The sequence below is a fragment of the Asterias rubens genome, chromosome 7 (assembly GCF_902459465.1).
Source record: "Asterias rubens chromosome 7, eAstRub1.3, whole genome shotgun sequence".
Lineage (NCBI taxonomy): Eukaryota > Metazoa > Echinodermata > Asteroidea > Forcipulatida > Asteriidae > Asterias > Asterias rubens.
The window spans coordinates 2,216,614-2,241,964 of record NC_047068.1 but is presented as its reverse complement, the minus strand read 5'-3'; the positions used below and the strand labels follow the sequence as shown (position 1 = coordinate 2,241,964).

General features: G+C 38.6%; 2 protein-coding genes across 2 annotated transcripts in view; both read right to left on the bottom strand.

Annotated features, from left to right (window-relative positions):
* Window positions 1-9,865, bottom strand: part of LOC117292331 — a 49,260-nt gene extending 39,395 nt beyond the window's left edge. The window contains exons 1-5 of the mRNA XM_033774356.1: window positions 8,641-9,865; window positions 7,320-7,544; window positions 5,075-5,260; window positions 3,625-3,907; window positions 2,505-2,677 (exon numbers count right to left, since the gene is read on the bottom strand). Coding sequence (XP_033630247.1) covers window positions 2,505-2,677; window positions 3,625-3,907; window positions 5,075-5,260; window positions 7,320-7,542 — 865 coding nt within the window. The 5' untranslated portion in view covers window positions 7,543-7,544; window positions 8,641-9,865. The remainder of the gene's footprint in view (window positions 1-2,504; window positions 2,678-3,624; window positions 3,908-5,074; window positions 5,261-7,319; window positions 7,545-8,640) is intronic.
* Window positions 9,866-9,972: 107 nt separating this feature from the next.
* LOC117293087 (protein disulfide-isomerase-like) lies at window positions 9,973-24,511 on the bottom strand. The gene is made up of 10 exons (XM_033775302.1): window positions 24,276-24,511; window positions 20,583-20,780; window positions 18,779-19,050; window positions 18,126-18,230; window positions 17,435-17,560; window positions 15,389-15,589; window positions 14,862-14,982; window positions 13,833-14,011; window positions 12,958-13,044; window positions 9,973-11,793 (listed from the first exon to the last, which is right to left on the bottom strand). Exons 1-10 carry the CDS (start codon window positions 24,418-24,420, stop codon window positions 11,728-11,730), a joined length of 1,500 nt encoding a protein of 499 aa, XP_033631193.1. The 5' UTR covers window positions 24,421-24,511; the 3' UTR covers window positions 9,973-11,727.
* Between the last annotated feature and the right edge of the window lie 840 nt (window positions 24,512-25,351).

The window sequence follows — 25,351 nt, the reverse complement described above, 5'->3', positions numbered from 1 at the left end:
GGTAGCCCTGTTTCAGCCCTAGGAGTAGGTGGCTCCTGGTGGATGATACCCATGCCTACATCCCTATGGACTGTGAAGGGGGTAGCCCTGTTTCAGCCCAAGGAGTAGGTGGCTCCTAGTGGATGATACCTATGCCTACATCCCTATGGACTGTGAAGGGGGTAACCCTGTTTCAACCCCAGGAGTAGGTGGCTCCTGGTGGATGATACCCATGCCTACATCCCTATGGACTGTGAAGGGGGTAACCCTGTTTCAGCCCTAGGAGTAGGTGGCTCCTAGTGGATGATACCCATGCCTACATCCCTATGGACTAGGAAGGGGGTAACCCTGTTTCAGCACCAGGAGTAGGTGGCTCCTAGTGGATGATACCCATGCCTACATCCCTATGGACTGTGAAGGGGGTAGCCCTGTTTCAGCCCCAGGAGTAGGTGGCTCCTGGTGGATGATACCCATGCCTACATCCCTATCGACTGTGAAGGGGGTAACCCTGTTTCAGCCCCAGGAATAGGTGGCTCCTAGTGGATGAAACCTGTGCCTACATCCCTATGGACTGTGAAGGGGGTAACCCTGTTTCAGCCCTAGGAGTAGGTGGCTCCTAGTGGATGATACCCATGCCTACATCCCTGTGGACTGTGAAGGGGGTAGCCCTGTTTCAGCCCCAGGAGTAGGTGGCTCCTGGTGGATGATGCCCATGCCTACATCCCTATGGACTAGGAAGGGGGTAACCCTGTTTCAGCCCCAGGAGTAGGTGGCTCCTAGTGGATGATACCTGTGCCTACATCCCTATGGACTGTGAAGGGGGTAACCCTGTTTCAGCACCAGGAGTATGTTGCTCCTCATGGATGATACCCATGCCTACATCCCTATGGACTGTGAAGGGAGTAACCCTGTTTCAGCCCAAGGAGTAGGTGGCTCCTAGTGGATGATACCCGTGCCTACATCCCTATGGACTGTGAAGGGGGTAACCCTGTTTCAACCCCAGGAGTAGGTGGCTCCTAGTGGATGATACCCATGCCTACATCCCTATGGACTGTGAAGGGGGTAACCCTGTTTCAACCCCAGGAGTAGGTGGCTCCTAGTGGATGATGCCCATGCCTACATCTCTATGGACTGTGAAGGGGGTAACCCTGTTTCAGCTGCCCCAGGAGTAGGTGGCTCCTAGTGGATAATACCCATGCCTACATCCCTATGGACTGTGAAGGGGGTAACCCTGTTTCAGGCCAAGGAGTAGGTGGCTCCTAGTGGATGATACCCCTGCCTACATCCGTGTGGACAGTGAAGGGGTTAACCCTGTTTTAGCCCCAGGAGTAGGTGGCTCCTGGTGGATGATGCCCTTGCCTACATCCCTATGGACTGTGAAGGGGGTAGCCCTGTTTCAGCCCTAGGAGTAGGTGGCTCCTAGTGGATGATACCCATGCCTACATCCCTATCGACTGTGAAGGGGGTAGCCCTGTTTCAGCACCAGGAGTAGGTGGCTCCTAGTGGATGATACCCATGCCTACATCCCTATGGACTGTGAAGGGGGTAACCCTGTTTCAGCACCAGGAGTAGGTGGCTCCTAGTGGATGATACCCATGCCTACATCCCTGTGGACTGTGAAGGGGGTAACCCTGTTTCATCCCCAGGAGTAGGTGGCTCCTGGTGGATGATACCCATGCCTACATCCTTAGGGACTGTGAAGGGGGTAACCCTGTTTCAGCACCAGGAGTAGGTGGCTCCTAGTGGATGATACCTATGCCTACATCCCTATGGACTGTGAAGGGGGTAGCCCTGTTTCAGCCCTAGGAGTAGGTGGCTCCTAGTGGATGATACCCATGCCTACATCCTTACGGACTGTGAAGGAGGTAGCCCTGTTTCAGCCCCAGGAGTAGGTGGCTCCTAGTGGATGATACCTATGCCTACATCCCTATGGACTGTGAAGGGGGTAGCCCTGTTTCAGCCCTAGGAGTAGGTGGCTCCTAGTGGATGATACCTATGCCTACATCCTTACGGACTGTGGAAGGGGGTAACTCTGTTTCAGCCCTAGGAGTAGGTGGCTCCTAGTGGATGATACCTATGCCTACATCCTTACGGACTGTGGAAGGGGGTAACTCTGTTTCAGCCCCAGGAGTAGGTGGCTCCTAGTGGATGATACCCATGCCTACATCCCTATGGACTGTGAAGGGGGTAGCCCTGTTTCAGCCCTAGGAGTAGGTGGCTCCTGGTGGATGATACCCATGCCTACATCCCTATGGACTGTGAAGGGGGTAACCCTGTTTCAACCCCAGGAGTAGGTGGCTCCTGGTGGATGATACCCATGCCTACATCCCTGTGGACAGTGAAGTGGTTAACCCAGTTTCAACCCCAGAAGTAGGTGGCAACGTGCCCCTGGTGACAGTTATTTGTGACAATAGCTCAAATCGTTAGCCCTCCCCTTGAAGTGGCTTCCCATGGCCTTGTGATGTTAGGGGACCTCTCATAAAATTAAAAAAAATTAAAAACTTTCTTTAAACAAGTTTGCTTACGAGGATCAAAGTTGTAGACGATGGTGCCAATATCAAGGTTGCCTCCATTATCTGTTGACTGAGCCACAATGATGTAGGATTCCCATTCTATCTCTACGACTGCAATGGCTGATGCACCATAAGTCTCCACTGACGTCACTTGGTCAAAATGAGCACCACTAAATGCATAAACACTGGAACCACATTCAAATAAAGATAACTATCAATTCAAGTTTGCATTGACCTTTTTTACTACGAAGATATTTACCATTTACCATTTTACTATAAAACTACGGCTTTGGATAATAATAATAATATAGAAGTCTTATAGCGCATGTATCTACCAGGTACTCAAGTCCCGGATATTATACAAACTTTCAGAAAGATAGGTTATTGCAGTGATGGATTCTGAGACCCAAATATTTAGCACCTTATAAGGGTTTACAAGGTGCTACGGCGCATTAAGCAGCCATAGCCAGTAACTCAGTAGGATCCTTAAGTGAGGACGATAAGCCAAGAATGCTCGGTTGCAGATTGGACACAAAGTGCTATCATATCATTGTCTTAACTTAGTTTAGTTAGTTCTTTATCACAAATAAATTTTCTGCCAGTTCTGAATAATAAATCCCAAGGAATTATTGTGGGAAACCCCGGTGCTAAGTGGTTATCAAAATAAAAAGTTAATAACAACAGCCCAAAAACCTTAAAGGCCCTGTACACTATTGGTAATTGTCAATGACCAGTATTCTCACTTGGTGTATCCCAACATATGCATAAAATAACGAGCCTGTGAAAATTGGGGCTCAACTGGTTATTGAAGTTGCATGAAAATTATGAAGAAAAAAAACACCCTTGTTGTACAAAGTAGTGTGCTTTCAGATAGGAATAAAAGGCTTCTAGCCAGAAGTCTTTTATTGTTTTAGTGAGAAACTACCTCTTTCTCAAAAACTAGTTTACTTCAGAGGGAGTCGTTCCTTTTAATGTTTCATACTATCAACATACTTATCAACAGCTCTCCATTGCTTGTTACCAAGTAAGTTTTTTTGTTGATGTATATTCTGAGTAATTAACAAATGTGTACGGTGCCTTTAACATGTCACATGGCACTAAAAGAGTTTGTTACTAAATGGAAATCACTTACTACATCATTGAGCGGTACTGTGCATAACCATCTGCCTGCATGTTGGCCAACACGAGGTAACCATCTCCTTCAAATTCAAAGAATGTTAAATCAGCGGCTCCGTAAGTTAAAATCTGCTGCACCTCAGATATACTGTCCACTGCTGATGCATCAAACCGGTAAATGTAGGAGATACAATTATATGTACCAGTATCCGATACATGATTGGCTACAGCAATGTACGTGTGACCACCAACCTGAAAAGCTTCAATATCTGATACTCCATCTGTTGGAAATTCAATATCTGCAAATCAACAAATAACAATTTAATTAGAACACTTGTTGTAAATGTGTGTCTCAAAGTAAGATATTAATATCATTACATCCTTAATGTTGAATGCACATGTATACTGCATTACTGCATTGAATATTGTATATGGTTGTAAAATACAGTGGCAAGTTCCAGAGATTAACCGTAATTTCAATCTTTTAAAGAAACAGTTGAAAAGACATTTTAAAATGTTACTATTGGCGTATAACTTGGTTTGCAGTAACTAAATGTGTGTATCTACTTGGGAGGTAGATTATGTTCTTTTGAGAACTTGTCTTACTTTATGTTCTACTACATACTCAAGACCAATTAAAACCTCACTCTGTGATAGTCAAGTTAATAAAGAGAATAATAAAATGCTAACTTTATAATGTTTTTGAAATAGATATATGGCACTAAACAAATGTGGTGAGTCATCATCACCATCATAGATCAAGTCCCATTGATCCACTAAAGCAAAAGTAGTAGTACCAGCCGATGTTCTACCTTCTGCCCAGGTAGAAGCTACAAAGCAGGACAGATCTTTTCTGAACTGAGATTAGTCTGACTAATTCCAAAAATCTCCTCTGCTGTAGTACATTATAAAGCAAGACAAGTTCTCAAAAGAACATAATCTACCTACTGTATCAGGTAGATACATACATGGTGTTACCGCAAACCAAATTTACATTGATACCTCACCATGCAATGCCTCAAAACCCATTCATTTTCGTATAGCTATCAAGATACTAAAAGGGGTTGAAACCTTGAGACATTTTGGGTTGTGACAATATTTTCTGTTCAGTTTCAACTTTGCTTCATGGCAAAAAGTAAAGACTGCTTAAGCATCTCATACAACTTGACCTTTGGCCTTGTTGTGTATGGAGTGCAGATGAAGAGGCACTACCGTTACACTTGTCAGTACAGTCAACCCTCATTATATAGACAAGTCTTATAAAGACCGCATAAATAGTACATTCTGAAGTACCAAATGTTATTTCTACTTTGTGTTGATTTGTTTGCCCGGCCCCCCTATCAACGCTCCTGTTTTAAAGAGGTAATGTGGACAGTCTGGGAGAACTTGTTACGATGAAAGTCAATTGTATTCCACTCATGTTTGTAGAATAACTAATAATATAAACAAGAGCTTCCGACTATTACCAGTTTTATTGAAGATCTTCCTTCCCTGATCAAATAGATATATATTGGCAGTGCTTCGATGAGAGCCATCCGCTGACTGCTGTCTACCAACTATCATGTAGTTATTGTTGTTCACAAAAAAATACTCCAGCACAGTAATGTTGTTTGCAAGCAGTGGTGATATTCCCTCCAGATTTATAGACAAGTCTGGGGGAAAATTAACAATTGTTTTCATTTATTAAAGAGAGAAATAGAGAGTCAAATGCTTTATATAACATAGTTTAATTATAATATTAATAATAATAATAATATCAAAGTTTTATATAGCACACGTATCTACCAAACGAGGTACTCAAGGGGCTGAGTATATATACAAAATTTCATAAAGGAAGTTATTGCAGTAATGAATTCTGAGACCCAACTATTTAGCACCAAACAAGGGTTTACAAGGTGCTACGGCGCATACAGCAGCCACAGCCAGGAACACCAGGGCGAACCCCTTCTCTTTTCGATAAGTGCACTGGGTTCTTTTACATGCGTTACACAAGACATGGGACCAACGGCTTTACGCTCCATCCGAAGGACGAAGCAATGGTTAAGTGTCTTGCTTTTAAAGGACACAAGTGTCACCGCTGGTGATTCGAAGTGTCACGTATCTGTCAAAGTCATATGACCTAGTTGAAGCAACTTAGTAACCCTTCTAGATCCTAACTCAACCACACAAGGTTATTCAACAAACCCAAGACAAGCTTCTTCTTCTCTTTTTGTTTAAAAAATGTTTAATAAACAGTAACTGGCTTCACTTTTCCACAAAAAGCTATGGACAAACCAAACACTAAATACAACAACAGATTCCAGGGAATACCCATATTCCAAAATAGCTTATAATGTTAGTGATATGATTCAACTACATAAATTTACACTAACTGACTAAATATCTAAATTCGCAATTACACTGAGCCAACAAACACTTTTTGGATTGATAAAACCATCTCTGCAACATGTCAATGGATTTAAAGAAAAGCTAGAGATTTAGTGTTTGTAAAAACAAACACTTTGTGTTCGAGTATCATTGGGTCAGCATTTGAATTGATAAACAAATTGTTGTTAAGCTTGTCAAAATTCATAGAAATCAAGATGATGTATATAATTGCTAAAAGTACTTCTTCAGTTATGAATTTATGATTTATCAAACTTTGATTTACTGTATTTCAAAACTGCTGATGGAGTTTTTATTAAGGTCCTAACCTGGTGTAAATTTGAAGTTGATCTGATAAACAGAAGTTAAAGGAACACGTTGCCTTGGATCGGTCGATTTGGTCTTTGAAAAGCGTTCTGTAACCGTTTGTTATAAAATGCATATGGGTAGAAAGATGTTGTAAAAGTAGAATACAATGATCTACACAAATATGCCTCGAAATTGCGTGGTTTTCTTTTCACCTCGTCTACTAACACGGTCGGCTATTTATGGGAGTCAAAATTTTGACTCCCATAAATGGCCGACCGTGGTAGTTCGCGACGTAAAAGGAAAACCGTGCAATTTTGAGTGATACTTGTGTGGATCGTTATATTCTACTTTTAAAACATCTTTCTAACCATATGCATTTCATAACGAACGGTTTCAAACGCTTTTTATAGACCAACTCGTCCGATCCAAGGCAACGTGTTCCTTTAATGTTTTTGCCGGGATTAAAAAACAATATTACACAACGGCAAACTTTGACCTTGCGGTACGACCAGAAGAAAAGGTCATGTGAATTTTAAAATAATGTATGCGTCTTGATCTATCAAATAATGCCCAAATATGAACACTGTAGCTATTAACATGCAGAGACATACAGGCATCGGCATAAGGTCAGTTTTTGAACTTAACAGCCTAATTTGACACCTGATGACGTAATCAGGACATCTCAACTTACTCAGGTTCTGCTACTTATGTTCCAACTGCACACTCAACTCCAGAATTAACTGTATTTTAGTAGACCATTTTAATTTCATCAATCGCCAATGCCATTCACAAAATAGTGTTATTAAGGTATGGTAAAACTATTGTGATGAAATATATTTGTTTTGTTTCACAAAGATTTTGTTATCAAGATCCTGTTAACACAGACAACAGTCTTGTATGTTCATAACTAGTCATTTAGACAGAATCAAGGAAGACTTTTTCTTTTCTGTTTCCCCCTTTTTTGTTGTTATAAATCTGCTGTTGTAAATAAGACTGAGTCCACGATGGTTCGTCACTGAACAAGATTCCATTGCTTACCCGTTTCATCGTCTACTTCCCTGCGATTCCTACGATGTTGTTTCTGGAATGAGCGATGGATGTCCACCCGGAAGCTATCTAACCTTTTATCCAAGTAGCTCTTTAAATAATTCACGTCTTGACTTGCATCCGTGTTGTATGAGGTTGACTGACAGGAGTCGAAGCTTACAAGAATGAAGATCAGTAAAAGCATGGCTGACTCCATCCTGCAGTTACTTGCCATATCTGAGAATCGTTCACAAGAAAGTACAAGGAGTCAATCCAATCCAAGACCTCATCATTTTAACTGAAAATGCATAATTGTTATCAGTCAAAATGTTTGTATAAAGATAAAACAATTGAGCACATTTCTGTGCACAACTTTCCATGTAACAAACATTTACGTCATACAAAATGTGGATAAATTTCCGTATCCTGCCACCACTTTTTCACTAATTTTTATAAAAAGGGATATCTTGAGGTAAATTAGATACTATAATATTTCATATCAAATGAAAAGGCAGTGGCGTGATACAGAAACTTTTACCAAAACGTTTCCAAAAACGTTTCCAAATTGTAGTTTATATGCCTTTTATTATGTTCTCAACCTCAATGCTTCACTGTGTGGTTTTTAAGAGTGATCGACTGTCATGCATTTTGAAGTCCTGCCCTCCAGACTTGACGTCACAAATTTGCAACAAATAACTTACAGCGGTCGAGTTGTGCTCAACTCTCTTGCAAATATCGCAGCGAAAACAGAGTTGTGACATCAAATTCGTGGTGCATTTGCATTTGCAGGATGTATAATTATTAGTCTCGGACCTATGGGTTCTTGATGAATACAAGGTCTCAAAGTGACTTCAAATCACAATCCATCCAAGACGATTATGGACTTAGAATAATTAATCCATTTGCTGCCATTCTATTCTGAGACCCAATATCATAACATTCCAATTCATAAAACCTCTTTCATTTATTTTCCCTCCACAATAAATTTAAAAAAACACAAACAAAAAAACACAAGGCAAACAAAATTGTTTTTAAAAACCAAGCTTGAATACATACAGAGAAATGCACAACAGAAATGCCAGATTTAGGGGACCAAGATGCACTACATGTGTGTATGCATCAGATAGCAACCGCAATATTATTATCATGGGGGAACAAATGAGTACATGAGTGATAGGAGAATGTAAAGTATGAACAGTCAAAATACTGCTATATACTAGTATGTTGGCCATGGACAAGTAAGCTAAATTACTGTTGCCAGACATTTGTTCCTTCTACTAATTTACATGGGATAAAACATGCTATGCACAAACACAAGACTTGAGTTCCATACCTTGATAAGATCCCACGTACCACAGAGCAAGCTGTCAAGTAGACTGATGCTGCAGGATAACTGTGACAGTGTTGTTGCCTTGATGCATACATACAAGCAAACATATACTGCAGCCAGTCCTATTCTACCATCACTAACTATCTGCTATTCCAACCTTGTGTGATAGAATTCCTGCCATTGTGCTCTCATCTGCATCAAAACAAAGACAACTAAACATACAATTGAATGTGAATTGTTGACAAGAAAGAACAAGAATGCCAAAGCAGTTGAAGTCAGCCAAATGACTTGATTTCTCATCCACCATGGTCAATGGGTTTATTCATGAACCATTCTATTTGATTCAGAATCATGGCAAACACAACTTAAAGATTGTATGGGAGGAGCTTGGTAGAACAAGGTGGAGTGACACTCTGGCATGCAACCACAGGTTCACATTCCTCAGGTGGCCAGTATCAAAGACTAGTACCAAGGGTGCAAGATTGGCCTGAAATGTGCACTGGATGCCATTTTAGCAAGCAACTCTTTTGATGCACACAATGACCATTGCCTTACATGTATATGATTGTGACAATGGAGTTTGTAAAATGGAGTTTTGGGTGTTCTCAATTTGAATATAACGTTTTAGAGACCATAGCAGCCACAATCAGCCCATTGAAGATACAAGACTTGACCTAATCCACTCAAGGTCAAACTACATTTCCTGCTCAGAGTTCACCTTTCCCATTCTTACATAACATACTGTACGTTTCTTTAAAAAACTTGGTTCTTGATTCGTATTATTTTTCAGACATTTTCAACAGGAAAATTGAGTCAAAAAACTTAAATGTATGTCTAAAGGGTAAACAAGGAATAATTTATGCAAAACTATTCTACAACCGTTTCATTCATAAAAACATTAAAGTGAAATAGGCTGTGGATTTGTGTACACAACATAATGTAAAACTAAGCACCAAGTAACACTTCACCCCATTGATGACCAAACTTAAAGAGATGGTTGTTAGATTTGAAGGATGTCTGCTATCTGTTACAATTTCTTATTTGGTCACAAGTAGTATATGATTAGTTTAAAGTTCCAAGATTGGTGTTGATATGCCACATGGCAAGAAGCAAGCTCCAGTTAGGACTGGTATACTCCAGTTAGGACTAGTTTACTTGTGAAAGTGACAAAGCAGCACTGGATTAAGTCTGAGGAATTTAAATTGATCATTGGCTTCAGACAGAACAAGGGAGTGTACTAGACATCATTCATATCCAACCAACTGGTTGAGCAACCTTTAACCACAATCCCTTTAACATATTACACAACACAAAAACTTAACAAATGTACATTGATTGGTTGGACAGCTTTTATTAAGCATTCTTTTATCTTCTGTTTCTCACAAATAATCAATTTGTTCAAGTTTCTGTTGGTCTAGATAATAGCCAATAATGTCACATTATATTTTATAAAAAGAAAAATCATTCAAATTTATTTAAATAAACAAAAATGACCAATCCATAAATATATCCTGATTTTTGTTTTCTCACTACTTTGTTTGCAAAGTCAGGAAACTGATATTCTATATTAAAGACTTACATTTAAACAAGTTTCTTTCCACAATGTTTTAAAACATGGCATAATTTTCCTTTCACAAAGAAAATAACGCTTTTAACTGATTATTTAGTTTCTAATAGTATTTATGAAGATGTACCATGTACATTAACATTTGTTTGTGTACAGCAAGTGGTTGCATCATTTATTACGTCTTCACATTATGAAGCCATTTTCAAGGTACAGTTGCATAAGTAACTCTAAAATAAACAACAAAATTCAGGCTAAGGCAATGTCACAGCAAATGACTGTTCATCAACACAGCAAATGACTGTTCATCAACACATCAAATTGGATGTGCTTAGAGATAATTTAGATGTATCTCAGTGAAATGCTAATTCTCAGAAAATAACTTAATTTCTATCAGCAAGAAATTCAGCTCTAGAAGTTTTAAGACATTCATAACAATGTCCTGTTTTTTATTGTTGTTGATGTTTTGTACAAAAATTACAGAGAAAAGATAAAGCAAACTACATGTTGATAAATTAAAAACATCACGGTTTTGCTTTGCAAATGCTCTGTAAGAAAAGAATTACAACAAAAGTAGCACCAACATCAATAATCCAGATGAAAGTTGGACACTTAAAAATCAATTAAAAAATACTGTAATGAGATGGTTACTTCCCATGGCAGTGTAACTTTTACGCTTCTTGAAACACATTTCAAACCACAATGTTAGATTTGGATAACAGTATTAACGAGTGTAATTTTCAGGACAGATATGTCATATGAAAAGCCAAAACAGATTTTTTTAAGAGAACAAATGCCATCTCAAACATGTAACTGACAATTTTTTGATTCTTATAGGGGGATTGAAAAAACCTCTTCAGAAAATGCAATAGCAAAATGACAATAGTTTGTTACCGATTATAAAATCAATAATGAGTGCAAATCATCATTTTGTTTGGACCATCCTAATGTAGAAAAAGTTAAAACACAAGTTATTGAAAAAATCCCTTAACCAATGAGAATTTGAATAAATTAATTTTCTATATACCAGCGACAATTGTTGTTGTTATTGAAGTTGTAAGTATCAGTACACCCACCATGTACTAAGTGACACAAAGTATCGTAGCATCTACCAATACTTTAAGCATCTTGGTATTGCATCAACAAAGACTTCAATTCTTTCTTTTACCAATTGGCATAAATCTAAACAGGATTGTTCATCCACAGACTTATTGCCTCAACATCTTACGCAATGGTTTGCAAGGATGCATTCCATCATGTACAGAGTTCAGCCAACAATTTGGTATCAAGATGGTTAACTAAAAGGTGGATAAATTAAGGCCATTCAATCCCTGGTATTGTTGTGCTGCTTTACTTTAAAAAATAAAAACTATTGAAATCTACGTCCAAGACCAAACTTCTAAATATACATGCTATTAACAAAAGGAGAATCTGCTTTTTAACAGTTGAGAGCTGAATAGAGAGGGAGCTAGTTGACTGTAATACCAGGGAGTGTGTGACTGAAGATGATGTAACCATGGAGACATCTACAACTCATCCTTGACTTGATCCCCATCCTCCTCTTCCTCATCCTCCTCATCAAAATCTTCATCCTATAGGAGGCAAAATCACATATCACATGGTGGTTAATGTGCGCAACAAGTAGTAGCAAAGATTACACAACAGTGGTCAATGTGAACACCAGTAGTAGCAAAGATTACACAACAGTGGTCAATGTGAACACCAGTAGTAGCAGGGGTTACACAACAGTGCTAAGTGTGAACACCAAACACTAGCAAGGATTACACAACAGTGGTAAGTGTGAACAGCAAGTAGTATCAAAGCAAGGATAACAGATAATACGAATGTCGTGGCCGAGCGGTTAAGAGCACCGAATTCAAACTCTGGTGTCTCTGATCAGCAGAGTGTGGGTTCGAATCCCCAGCCGTGACACTTGTGTCCTTAAGCAAGACACATAACCATTGCTTCGTCCTTTGGATGGGACGTAAAGCCGTTGGTCCCATGTGTTGTGTAAACGCATGTAAAAGAACTCAGTGCACTTATTGAAAAGAGAAGGGGTTCGCCCGGGTGTTCCTGGCTGGATTGGCAGCATTTTGCGCCACAGCACCTTGTAAACCATTACATGGTGCTTAAGGATTATGTCTTAAATCTCAAAATTTGCCCCACTCCTTGCAGGTATAATACCTGGCGCTTTGTATCCTTTGGCAAAAGGCGCGTTATAAATACGATTATTATTATTATAACACAACATCAATATGAACAACAACTACTAGTAAGGATTACACAACATCAATATGAACAACAACTACTAGTAAGGATTACACAACATCAATATGAACAACAAATACTATCAAGGATTACACAGTGGTTAAGACAGCAAGTAGTACAAAGGATTATACCACAGTGGTCAATGTAGCAACAAATAGTAGCAAAGCAAGGATAAAACAACATCAATATTTACAACAAATATCAGCAACGATTTAACAAAAGTGGTTAGTGTTAACAGCAAGTAGTGGCAAAGCAAGGATCAACCAACATCAATGTTGAACAACAAATACTAGCAAGGATTATACAATTGTTCTTTACTCTTTGTTTAATACGATGCAATGCTGCAGCATTGTGTCTTGTGTACACTGAATCTCTATTTGTTTGCAAATCAAAACAAAAACTTCAATTCATGTTTGACCTGCAATTCAAGTTAATTTCCAAAGTATTGAAGACAAATTATTGAAGGACAATGAAGATGTATGTCTTACCTCATCTACACCAGCGCCCTCTACTCCTCCAGACTCCAAAAACTTGATTAGATCTTCCAATGTCCTTCCTCCGTTATAATCAACAACCTGTCAAACAAACAGTACAATGGCATCAGGTTTCAAATATTTAAATTAATTTTTGGAAGATGCTGAGCACAACTTGTATTTTAAGAAACGCACATTGAGCCAATTTTGTCCACAATGGGGGGTAATCATCTGCAATATGATGATTACTTTGGTAAATTTAAAATTACTAATTTAAGATTAGTGAAATTGGCAAAGGTTTAAAGTGTCTGACAACAATGTTTGAATAAGTTGGGTTTTTTTAAGGTGGAAAACAAAGAAATCCGAGACGATGTGCACAAAAATGAGGTTTAGGGTCAGCACCATATAATTTTATTTTGTATCTTTATTTTGGAAATAAAAAGATACAGGGTTGGCATGACATTTTAGGGAAGGTCGGGTAACCAAAAACGGTCGGGTAACCAAAAACACAAGTATTCTTTTGTTCGGCCTAAGCAAGTTTTTGTGCCAATACAGGCTTTATGCAATTTGGCCAGGCTCGTTAGGAGGATGTTGGGCCATCATCGCAATCCAACTACATTTGGCAATGCAAACATAGGCCTAGTTTACTAGCGGTATGTTGGGTTTATAAGTCATCTTCGGATCTTTAATGCTTGTTGTACTTGTTCTTAATTTTTCCCACCATATTTTGGGGTAGTTTCTTTTTTGGTTTGGTTTCTTTTACAGAACATCTAAACAAATTTTATCTACGATTCTATATCACTAAATTACAACAACGATTAGCCGGGGATTGTCCTCTTTATATAACATGAAAACTGCATCAAATGACTATAGTTTATTGACCCACTAACCTCATTTGTTTCCTTTCTAATGAGTTTTAACGTGGGAAACCCTCCGATTGATATTCCCTCCACCTCATTAGTAGTGGAATCCATTTTAGCAATAACAAGGTCCTCTCTATCTTCAAAATGCTTTCCCAAATCATCAAATATTGGAGCTAGTTTCTTGCAATGTCCACACCATGGAGCATCTGAAATAAATCAAAGATAAAGTCAGTATATCTTAACCTTTGCAGCAGTACAATGGGAGATAATAATAATTACTAGACATTTTGTGAACAAATGCTCAGCTTTTTCGACAAACATTTTTTCAAAAATATGAAAATCTTTTTGTGTTCCAAGCAGTTTTGTACTAGTCCTAAGTTCTTTGTAAAATCGACCTCAGGGACCATTGTTAAGACTGCATCCACGTCATTTTCATTATATTTCACTGTCAAAATTGTTGCATTGCACGATTATGAAATTATCCCTGAATTACTCATGTTGTTGTCTGAATGCTGTTTTTTTTTACAGAGGACAACAAACATGTAGGTTCATATCCAGCTGTTTTGAGGTAAAATGAAATTCAATATACATAATTGAAGGGTTAGACAAGATACTTAAAGGCAGTGGACAATATATCTCAACATATGCATAAAGTAACAAACCTGTGAAAATTTGAGCTCAATCGGTCATCGAACTTGCGAGATAATAATGAAAGAAAAAAACCACCCTTGTCACACAAAGTTGTGGCAGTTTAGATGGTTGATTTCGAGACCTCAAGTTCTAAGTCTGAGGTCTCACAATGTTTTACACCATCAACCTCTCCCCATTACTCGTAACCAAGAAAGGTTTTATGCTAATAATTAGTTTGATTAATTACCAATAGTGTCCACTGCCTTTAACAAGTTACTGTGACAAAAGGGAACTCAATTCACTTTTGCAGTTCTAAAGTAAACCTTTCTTCGTTTTGGCACGTTCATTTTTGATATTTAACTAGCTCAAGAAAAAACCTAGACAAGCAATTTTATAATTAAAGAGCTTTTTTATTTTAATACTTACAAAATTCTACCAAAACATCCTTGCTTTTATCGTACACGACTTCATCGAAGTTCTTGCCCACAAGAACCTTGACGGCCTCTTTGTCCCAGTCTTCAGGAACTTCTTCTGTCTTAAGATGTGCCTAAAAATAATTTTTTTAAATAAAAAAAATTACTAACTCTTGTCACAAATATCAGCATGGAACTCTCAAATATTCATTTAAAATAAATGTTTCAGGTTACTGATGACAGTTTAGTTAGTTTCGTATTAACAAACTCGTTCCAAAGCATGTTGGAGATTTTTTTTGCAAAACACAGGTCATTATCACAACTGTGTTTAAATGTACTCTAGTGATCTAAATGATGTAAACACATTAAAAATCGGGTGTTTTTACCCTCGTTTACTCTAATTAACCAGAGGGCATTTCATGGAGTCAACAAGTCAATTAAATGGAAGCTTTGTGTTGACAAGAGGCCAACGAAATAGTCAAATTAAAGGAAAATGAACTTCAACTTTGATTGCTTGTCATTGTTGGCCAAAAACCTTACCTTGAGTTTACCATCCTTAAAATCTTGAACAAATTGCTTTATCTTCTCGGCTGTCATTTCATTAGAGTCTGGTTTGTATTTCTTCATGTCATCAGCTAGAACGATGATTCTCATGGTTGGCATTTCATCAGCAGGAATTGCAAAGAATTCAGTGATGCGAGCATTGTTCTCAACTTGTGTGTTGATCAGGACAAATAGCATCTGTGGAGACACAAGTAAACATTTCATCATCTCAATCACTATTTCTTGGCAAAGTTCCAATATAAACTAAAATTTTCCCCTTTGGCCATCGAAAACTGTTCTTCGAACACATTTTCGTATCTCCAAGATCCTGACGGTTTATAAACCATAGCGTTTTGGATAAGTAATGCTAGACGACAAACGTCAATGAATCTCCCCACACATGTGTTGCACACACTTATGCATCCATTGTCTCGAAGTTTCTTTCCAGTCATAGTTCAATGCGGAACAATATCTCCAGCCATACACGTTCAACTTATCAAAGAAATGGCACTTAAGCCTATGAGGGTGCGTACTGACAACTAGTAAAAAAAAGTCTAACAATGCACGCACCAAAACACTGTGCGTTGTTGTCATAAGACATTTCAATGTCTCCACACATGTTCCTTTACGGCAACAGTAAATATGTAATACATATACTGCCAAACCGTTCCACATGAACGAAACGGGGAAAGACTGAAACAAGTCTATACACATCAATTGAACGCGCTGCATGGAAGAAACTAATCACACACCCATGCGCCGGCTGCTGCTGGGCGACAGTTTATTATGAACAGAAATGTATCCCCAACAATTCACCCCCAAATTTTATATCAAATTCACATTGAACTCAAAGACCATAACATTGAAAGGAAAAAAAAAACCAAGGAAATCAGGTTTAGAAACCGGAAGATTGTTGAGCCTGATATATGTGCTGGGTTCGTTGAGGTGCACAGAACCTTTCAAAAAGTAGCGTGAAACCAGCAAGTATCAATTCGCAACAAATGGGATAGCTATTGATACCACAAAACTAAGATCCAACTGGATGCTGACAAATCTTACTGCCAGGCCATTGATTGTCAGCCATTATGTTTCAACACATTGAACAAGCCACGTTAATGAGCTTATAGTACACTATGAACACTATAGTACACTATGCACAAGCACACACAGTGCACTATGCACAAGCACACACAGTGCACTATGCACAAGCACACACAGTGCACTATGCACAAGCACACACAGTGCACTATGCACAAGCACACACAGTGCACTATGCACAAGCACACACAGTGCACTATGCACAAGCACGCACAGTGCACTATGCACAAGCACGCACAGTGCACTATGCACAAGCACACACAGTGCACTATGCACAAGTACACACAGTGCACTATGCACAAGCACACACAGTGCACTATGCACAGTGCACTATGCACAAGCACACACAGTGCACTATGCACAAGCATAAGGTACATTACAGGTTTACAAAATGTTCAATTAGCAAAACAATTGTGCTAAATCGTCTTTGTTATTACCACTTATGATGAAGAACTTCACTTCCTCTGTGGTTATTTATTGCACACATCCACTCCAATCCCCCAAACAACTGATTGTTCCCTTAAAGGCAGTGGACACTATTGGTAATTTCTCAAAATAATTATTAGCATAAAACCTCACTTGGTAACGAGTAACGGACACAGGTTGATAGTATAGAACATTGTGAGAAACGGCTCCCTCTGAAGTGACGTAGTTTTCGAGAAAGAAATAATTTTCCACGAAATTGATTTTGAGACCTCAGATTTAGCATTTGAGGTCACGAAATCGAGCAACTGAAAGCACACAACTTCGTGTGACCAGGGTGTTTTTTCTTTCATTATTATCTCACAACTTCGACGACCAATTGAGCTCATGTTTTCACAGGTTTGTTATTTTATGCATATGTTGAGATACACCAAGTGAGAAGACTGGTCTTTGAGTTTACCAATAGTGTCTACTGTCTTTAACAGAAGCTTCAATAGTCACTTGTAAAGACAAGGTACTTACCTCTCCTTTAAAAGCTTTTGCAGCCTCACTGAAGGCAACATGGACGTTACTGAACTCAGCGTCATCTTTACTGATGAACAGCAGGTTGTGAACTTTCACTGGACCACCAAAGATTTTAGGTGCGGACTGATTGAGACAGAAAGACAACTTTAATTTCATGAAATCTTTATATCATTACAAGGTTTGCAATTAGAGGAAAATAAGGTTAGTTTGTAATCAACAGACCAATGGGGCAAACATCGGTGTATGGGTAAAAACAAAAATTAATCTTCTTTATCCCCGATGCAAATTGAATTATATATCATTGCGGTACCCGCTGCCAAAACATAGGATTAAAACTGCCTCTAGCTACCGGGCAATCTCGGTAGTCTAGTTGGTAAGACACTGCTCTAGAATTGCAAGGGTCGTGGGTTCGAATGCCACTCGAGTAATCAGCCTGTGATATTTTTTCACAGGACTCAGGGAAAGTACTGAGTATACAGTGCTAACACACTTCGGTGTATGGGTAAAAACCAACATTAATATCATGTTAGAGGTTTATAGGAATGAAACCGTGATGTCACTGCATGATCATTTCTACGGGCATTAAATCAGGGGTTTCTGAGAAAACATTCATTGGATGATCAAAAATTAAACAAAGCAAAGTTTCAATAGTCAATGAATTACAAGTGATAAGACATGAGCTACTTACTTCATCGGTGAATTCAATAACAAGTGGTAGACGGTTACTAACAACAAAAGCATTAAGAGCTTCTTCAGTGAATTCTCCCTCAAAATTATCACGCAGGTTGTCAAACTGAAAGCAAACAATAGTAACTGATTTAGTATTTTGTAAGTGTGTAGTCTACACCGTCATTGGCATTATGTATTGTTGCAGATTGTGTAGTTAAAGTGGTGTCAATATTCATGTTTTTATCTAGCAATGGTGATATATTCTCATTTAAACTGTTCTTGGATGCACACAGCATTTGCAACTCCCTAACTTTGAAGAAACTTTGATATTTTGTAGTTGCTCTGAGCAAAAGTATTGGAATATAGTTTTTAATTTTGTTTACACAGAAATTAAAAGTTGTGACAATATTTGACATCAAAACTACTTGGTTCTTGAAAAACTCTCAGTGAAGCCACAATACTATTATCAGTAGTGTTGTCTCCATATTTAGCACTGGGTGGTCTATTTGTACAAGAAGATCCATATCTGACCATGCACACCTGCACACTTAATGGTCCTTGCCTTTAACGTCTACTTCTTAAAAGAAGTAGAACTTCATTAAAAAAACCCTTGTTCTCTTCAGTTTGTAGAACAATGACTTGGTTTTCACTCAATATCCTTAGTAGACTTACCTTTTTGAGTAGGATAACACTGTCGTCGGTAATGTCATACTTTTTGAAGACGGCATCCTCAGTTGTAATGGCAAATGCGAGGTCATCCATTTCCGAGGCAACTGCTAAAAATGCCTTGGCCTTGTCTGAATCTAGACTTTTGAAAAATCCTACTACAGCTACTTCATTTGCTTCTTCCAGGGCATCTGCCTCTTGTGCAGATGTCACAGCTGCTGCTGGAGGACCAGTCTTCTTGGAAAGCCAGCTGACAATGTCTTTTTCGGTTCTTCCTCCTGTAAGAATGTGTTTTCCAGGTTAAATTATTAATGCCAGTGTGCAAGTTAGATGACTAATCATTTAAAGCTGCACGGCTGCTTTCTGGCAGATGATGCTGTTTCAAAAAGAAAAACATACAAAAACCAAGATCTGACGTCACAATTACATAATCACATGTCAAAGAACATTAAATCAAATAAAGTAAAACAAAATTGAAAAACCATATCTTTAAAACTACACCAGACAAATTCACTCTCTTTCCGGCAATATAGGGCTAGATACCTCAGTTGGTAGATCGGGAGCTGTTGGTTAAAATCACGCTCTAGCAAAATCATTAAGGAACTACAGTCATTCGCAATGCAAACTTGTCTGTCCTTGTTTCAAACTCCAGTCATGATATTAGGCACTTATAGAAGGGCTGGCCTACATTAATATCGGCCACATTTTATGGCTCTGCTTACCGCCGAATTCTGTGCTAACGATCACGATTCCCGCTTATGTGCAAGCGCCAAATTTCTGCACTAGCCTTGTAAGCATGGAATGCCTAGTACATAGAGTACGCACGCACAGAAGCCAAAATTCGCCGCTAATCCGTTCTGTACTTACGGTAAGCAGAGCCATTAAATTGGGCCATGGTATAGGCTTTAATAGACTGTTTAAAAAATTCCAGATTTTTGCAAGCAACAGAAAGCAGACCCATCAACGACACTGGACACCATTGGTAATTACTTAAAAAAACTTTCTTGATAACGAGAAATGGAGAGCTGTTGATAGTTTAAAACATTGCGAGAAACAGCTCCCTCAGAGGTGACCTAATTTTTGAGAAAGAGGTAATTTCTCACTTGAATAATATAAAACTTCTGCTGAAGCTATTTATTATACATCTTAAACCACACAAAGTAATGCAACAAGGGGATTTTTCTTTAATTTTTCTTTTGACCAATTTAGTCTAACCTTTCGGAGGTTTCTTATTTTGTTCATATGTTGAGATACACCAAGTGAGAATACTGGTCTTTGACAATTACCAACATGGTTCTCCACAGGGTAAAATTTTGTTCGGGAGCTAAACCAATCCTGCACTATTATCAAATCGCGCAAACCATTCCTGCACTGTTTTCAAATTGTGCAAGTTATTCTGTAATCTATTGGCGGATTCACAGACTTGGAACCAAGTCTAAATACCAACGCTGTTGTCAAATGGTAGTCAGGATGCCCTGCGACACAGAGAAAAATGCACGCGTAATGCTGTTACGAAATAGCCGAGATCTAGGTACCAGTCTTTGCACACTATTATTATATACAAAAAGGTAAGTGATACAGCGCATCGAATGGTGGTTTGAGTTTGTCGTGAAGTGTTTTTCAATTTTTTTTGTCCAGGCGCGACATTTTTTGTCCGGGCGCATTTGGTACTTTCAGATTTTTTGTCCGGGCGCAGCGCCCGGACAAAACCGCATGTGGAGAACCCTGACCAAACGTGTCCAGTCCGTTAAAGAGGATCTGCTTCAGTGTTATCATTAGCCAACTAACTGAATTGGATTGGTCTACTTACCACTGTATTCCATAGCACTTCCCATTTTGAAGAACTTAAGAGTTGGATAACCACGTACTTCATACTTCTTGGCAACCTCTGTATTCTCTGTTGCATCTACCTTGGCCAGCTTGATGTCTGATTTGGAGTCTTTCAGCACCTGTGCTGCCTTTGCATACTCTGGAGCCAATGATTTGCAATGGCCACACCAAGGGGCATCTGTATCAAATCAACACAATTCAGTCAGTTACAATACGTGTTATTGCACAATGGTAAGCATTACATTTATTACATACGAGCTTTGAATGACAAAGTATGTATGAATTTCAAAGCATTTTTCGTGGATATTATTCTTGAAATCAGAGGTGAAATTAAAAATACATTATGGTTTCCAGGGGTTTCCCTTAACTTTTTTTTTAATCGCCCGCCGGGTGAGTCAAACAAAATTCTTGATCGCCTGTAGGTTTTTTCACTAGCCTGCATGTATTTATGCACAAAACTTTCAAAACGAAAAGCCCCCACAAAAAAACACGAAAGTGAAGCCCTTAAAATTGCGTTTTTGGAGGAATTTATATCTTAATTTTTACCTTAAATTATCCCTTTTCAATCAACAACAACTTTAATGACTTCGTGGTAAGGGGGTCGGTTGATTTGAACATGTTTTGAACTCCGTTTGCAACAAAATCTTCATGAATCAACGATCAGTCAACAACGCACGTCGAGAAATGTTTCAATGAACTTTGCCCCGCAACGCCCTCTGTTGGCAAAAGTTGTCCATTAGAATTCCTCCAAGGCTGTACAGTGTGCACAGTTTGCAGGCATTATGCACAACCTGCGACAATTCTTTACTCTGTACTTGTACATGAACGTGTACTGCATTGAAGTCTAGTCAAGAAGATCATGACCATGGAATTATCAACAGCCATTAACCGCCAATCACAGCGTGCGGAGTGATGGTCAGAATGTACTTTGGAGGACTGTGTGTTGGGTATGTGCTGTGCAGACTGCATGGACCAGTGGGCGACCGTGTACTGTGAGGATACTCGGCACAATGTGGTTTGTGCATTGTGTTTTCAATTGATTGTACGTGTTTTCTGACACGAACGACAGCAATTCAGGTCCCGATCACTGCCAAATTAAATCTAGCAAGTATCTTGAGTTGTCAAATTTACTATTTTAAAAGCTAAGTAAAAGTTTTCTGTGGGATTTTGCCACTGAACCCTCATTTATTTGTGAAAAGGAATAATTATTTGACTCGCCCGGCGGGCTAGTGAGAAAGGGTTCTCACTCGCCCGTCGCTATTTTCACTTGCATTTGGCGACCGGGCGACTGCTAATTTCGAACCCTGAATGAGAATGGGTGATGTTGAAAACACTGGAAGTCCTTTGATTACGTAATGGCAAACCGTGCAGAGCACTCAATCATTGGGTCACTGGACAGGTTTATGAATAATTTAAGGGCAAGTTGAAATCCATTGCTGCGAGACGCATCAATGAGTTTATAGCCATAATAAACAAATTGCACAAATTTATATATTCCGACCGTCAATTCAAAATCCATACATCAGAATCGCTTTGCAAAAATAAATATAGTTGCATCCAATATTGATGAACTATTGGCTATCATGCTTGCAGCATACCACAAGCATTCCATGTTGCTTGGCTAAATTTTATTTCATTGTACATGTAGCCTAACCAACAGTCAGCGCTGGATTAAGCATCAATAACTAGTACAAACAGTCAAATTTGAAGTCCAAATCATTTCAGTTTTTCCTGTTTTGCATGAAATTTGTTCTCTCCAGCAGGGGAGCATAGTGTATGTTAATGTGCCTAATGCTGATCCACGATACAACCAATTCATAATACATGTACAGGGATGTGGTCAAGTTTGTTTACCACGCCAAAGGATTCTTATTGATGGTGAGAAATGACAAATCATACATTTTTGCAATTTCTTTTTTGCAGAGTGAATTTTATGGACTTGGCAGTGGCATAGTTACAATCTCACTGAGGATACTAAAAACTAACCCGTTTGTTTATTTTAAAACAAACCAAGGTGAGCGAACGCAACAGTCAAACAATTAAACAAACATGTACATGGTATCTCTTCTTGCACATGAACAATTATCAACATCGGAGGCAGAGTCTCGGAAATATCAATAAAAATAAAGAACAAGACTGATGCTCAAATTCAACCTCATGCTTGAGCTGAAAATCAATATCTTGTTTGAAATCATCTGTAAGTACCAATGTTTAGTAAGCATCTGTAGTTGTGTTTTTGTGAAGAATTATTTGGATTACATACATTTACGAGCATATTCTGAGTATTTTAGACTTATTGTTTCTAATTTCACAAGGAATCTGACTGGGTAAATTTTAAATGAATTGGGTATTGATACAAATAAAATTCCCACGATTTGAAGGTCAGTTTTCTTTGAACACCAGCAGGGTAGAATTATTGATCACATTATTATTATTATTAATATTATTATTATCAATGTAGAGATCTACATTTCATTAAAAAAAAATATTTCTGATGACACGATGATAGGAGGCGCACCCCCAAAATCACTCCACGCCCACTTTCTTCAGAGACTTTGTGAACTAATTTTATCAGACATCATCAAGCGTGCTAGACATTTCTTTCATATTCCTCTGTTGTTCATTGCATTTGGAAGATCTTTGAACCTACATCCAGAATCCTCCATCAATCGGTACGTCAATAAATAGGCCGACTTAGGGCGTCCTGGTGTTTGTCTACCATGAATGGGCCTCCAAAGTAGAACATCTCCAGTAAGTTCCTGTTTGCTAAGCCAGCAATGGCCAGCAAACCGTTTTTTTTTCTTCAAATGGAACAGTTGGTGATTTTCAGAATTTTCACACAAATTTTTTATCGTAGGCTGAAGTCGTTTGTGTGTAAGCTCCATCAATCTTCTTTTCAAGATTTGCTGTTCAGTGTCCCGAATATAGAGCCATATAAAACAATATTCCACTGCAGCGCTAAAGAAGTTTCTTTTAAAATTTTCAGGTAGATTGGAATTCCACATTTTGCCAGCTGGTACTTTATCATATGGTTAAGCCTGAGGTCCCCACCAGGAATTCCCAAGTCTGATGTCGATATCATGTTTGGTACTTGGAATCTTTAACTTTGCAATAATAATTCAACAAATAACACAGCACAGTACTTAGGTCTACTTATTATAACTTCGGATAACTTCCTTGTTATAATTATTAAATATTAATTAGGACTAATAGGTTGCTAAACATTTGTTGCCATCATAATAACCCCCATGGTAACCCATCCTATTCACATGGCTCTGTTTTCTTCGAACAAATTGGCAATTAGAGTTTATTTAAGTTAAAATTACGAAGCTATTGCTTTGAGTGACTGTTAGGAGGGGAGTCATGAACGGATAACCAAATGAACAGTATGTTACTTCACTTGTAATTGTATTGTAATTGTATAAATTGTAAATGTGAGTAGAATAAACATTAGAATAAAAGCCTGTTTGCAAAAGCTGAATTTGTGAATTTTGACAGAAAGACAGGTCACTTGGTTATTCAAACATATTGTACAACTACAAACTGTTTTACTACATCCATGGTAATTGTTTAATTTTATATTTTTATAGCCTCCATAAAAATAGGCCTAGGTGAATGGAGACGGCGGATAATTTTGTATTTAGTTTTTAGGTGAATCAGAATTCCTACTTACAAAACTCCACCAACACATGGTTGTTTTCCTCAACGAACGTGGCTAAGTTGGCATCGGTAAGCACAAAGACACCTTCCTCTTCTTGTACATCTACTGCGAATGCAAAGGCAAATAAAGCAGCAAAAATGGCCAAAGAAGTCTTCATTTTGGTGTTGGTTATTATGGCGACAACCTGCAGAAACCACACAGACGACAGTGCAATCCTGGACGATGCGAAGACTGTGCGTTAAAACGTGGCAAAGAAAGATTAGCCAGTGGAGCATGCGCAGATATACAACTTGAGTTATACCGTGGGGATGTCTGATTGGACGAGAGTAAACTATGACCTATCTAGTTTATTATTAATGAAGTCGACTGCAAAAGTGGTACACGTGTACTCTTGGGGGATCAAGGAGAGGAGTGACTTATTAATTACCATTGTAATGTAATTTATGTGATAATATATGCATAAAGGTACATTGTTTCCAGTCATAATTATACACGTCGCGTTAAATATACTAAGTGGGACGTATTTATTGAAACATGAAATACCAATTAATTATGACAATCGATCCAATGCGCTAGACGTCGCCTTGCATGATGACCAGGGGCCAATTTCTTAAGCAAAAAAATTGATTAAGCACGAAAATAGCTCGCTTATTTTACACAAGTTACTGGCCAAAATTTCATGCCATATACATTGCTTATGACTAGTATTTAGCTGTTGTTTACTTAGCATAACAATTGAGTGGAGTCTTGGCCGGTAATCTGATTTTACTAAGCAATGAATTTGTTGCTTAAGCAAAATGTTGTGCTTAAGCAGCTCTATGAAATTGGGCCCTGAGAGAGAGTGTGGTGAAGTCCTTGAAAAAGCGATCGATTGAAGCATGATTGAATTATCAATCAGGCCCTTCTCTTTTTAGCAAAAAGCAACCCCAAAAGGGATCATTCCTGTGGACGTTGAACGTTATTTAGAAAGATCTAGACACCTCAACCCACAATTTCATTTTGCAGTCAACACGGCCGTGCTATGACACGCACCCAATGAACAGGATGCGTGATTGTTTGGGGAATATCAGTGGAGGGCAGCAATTCAG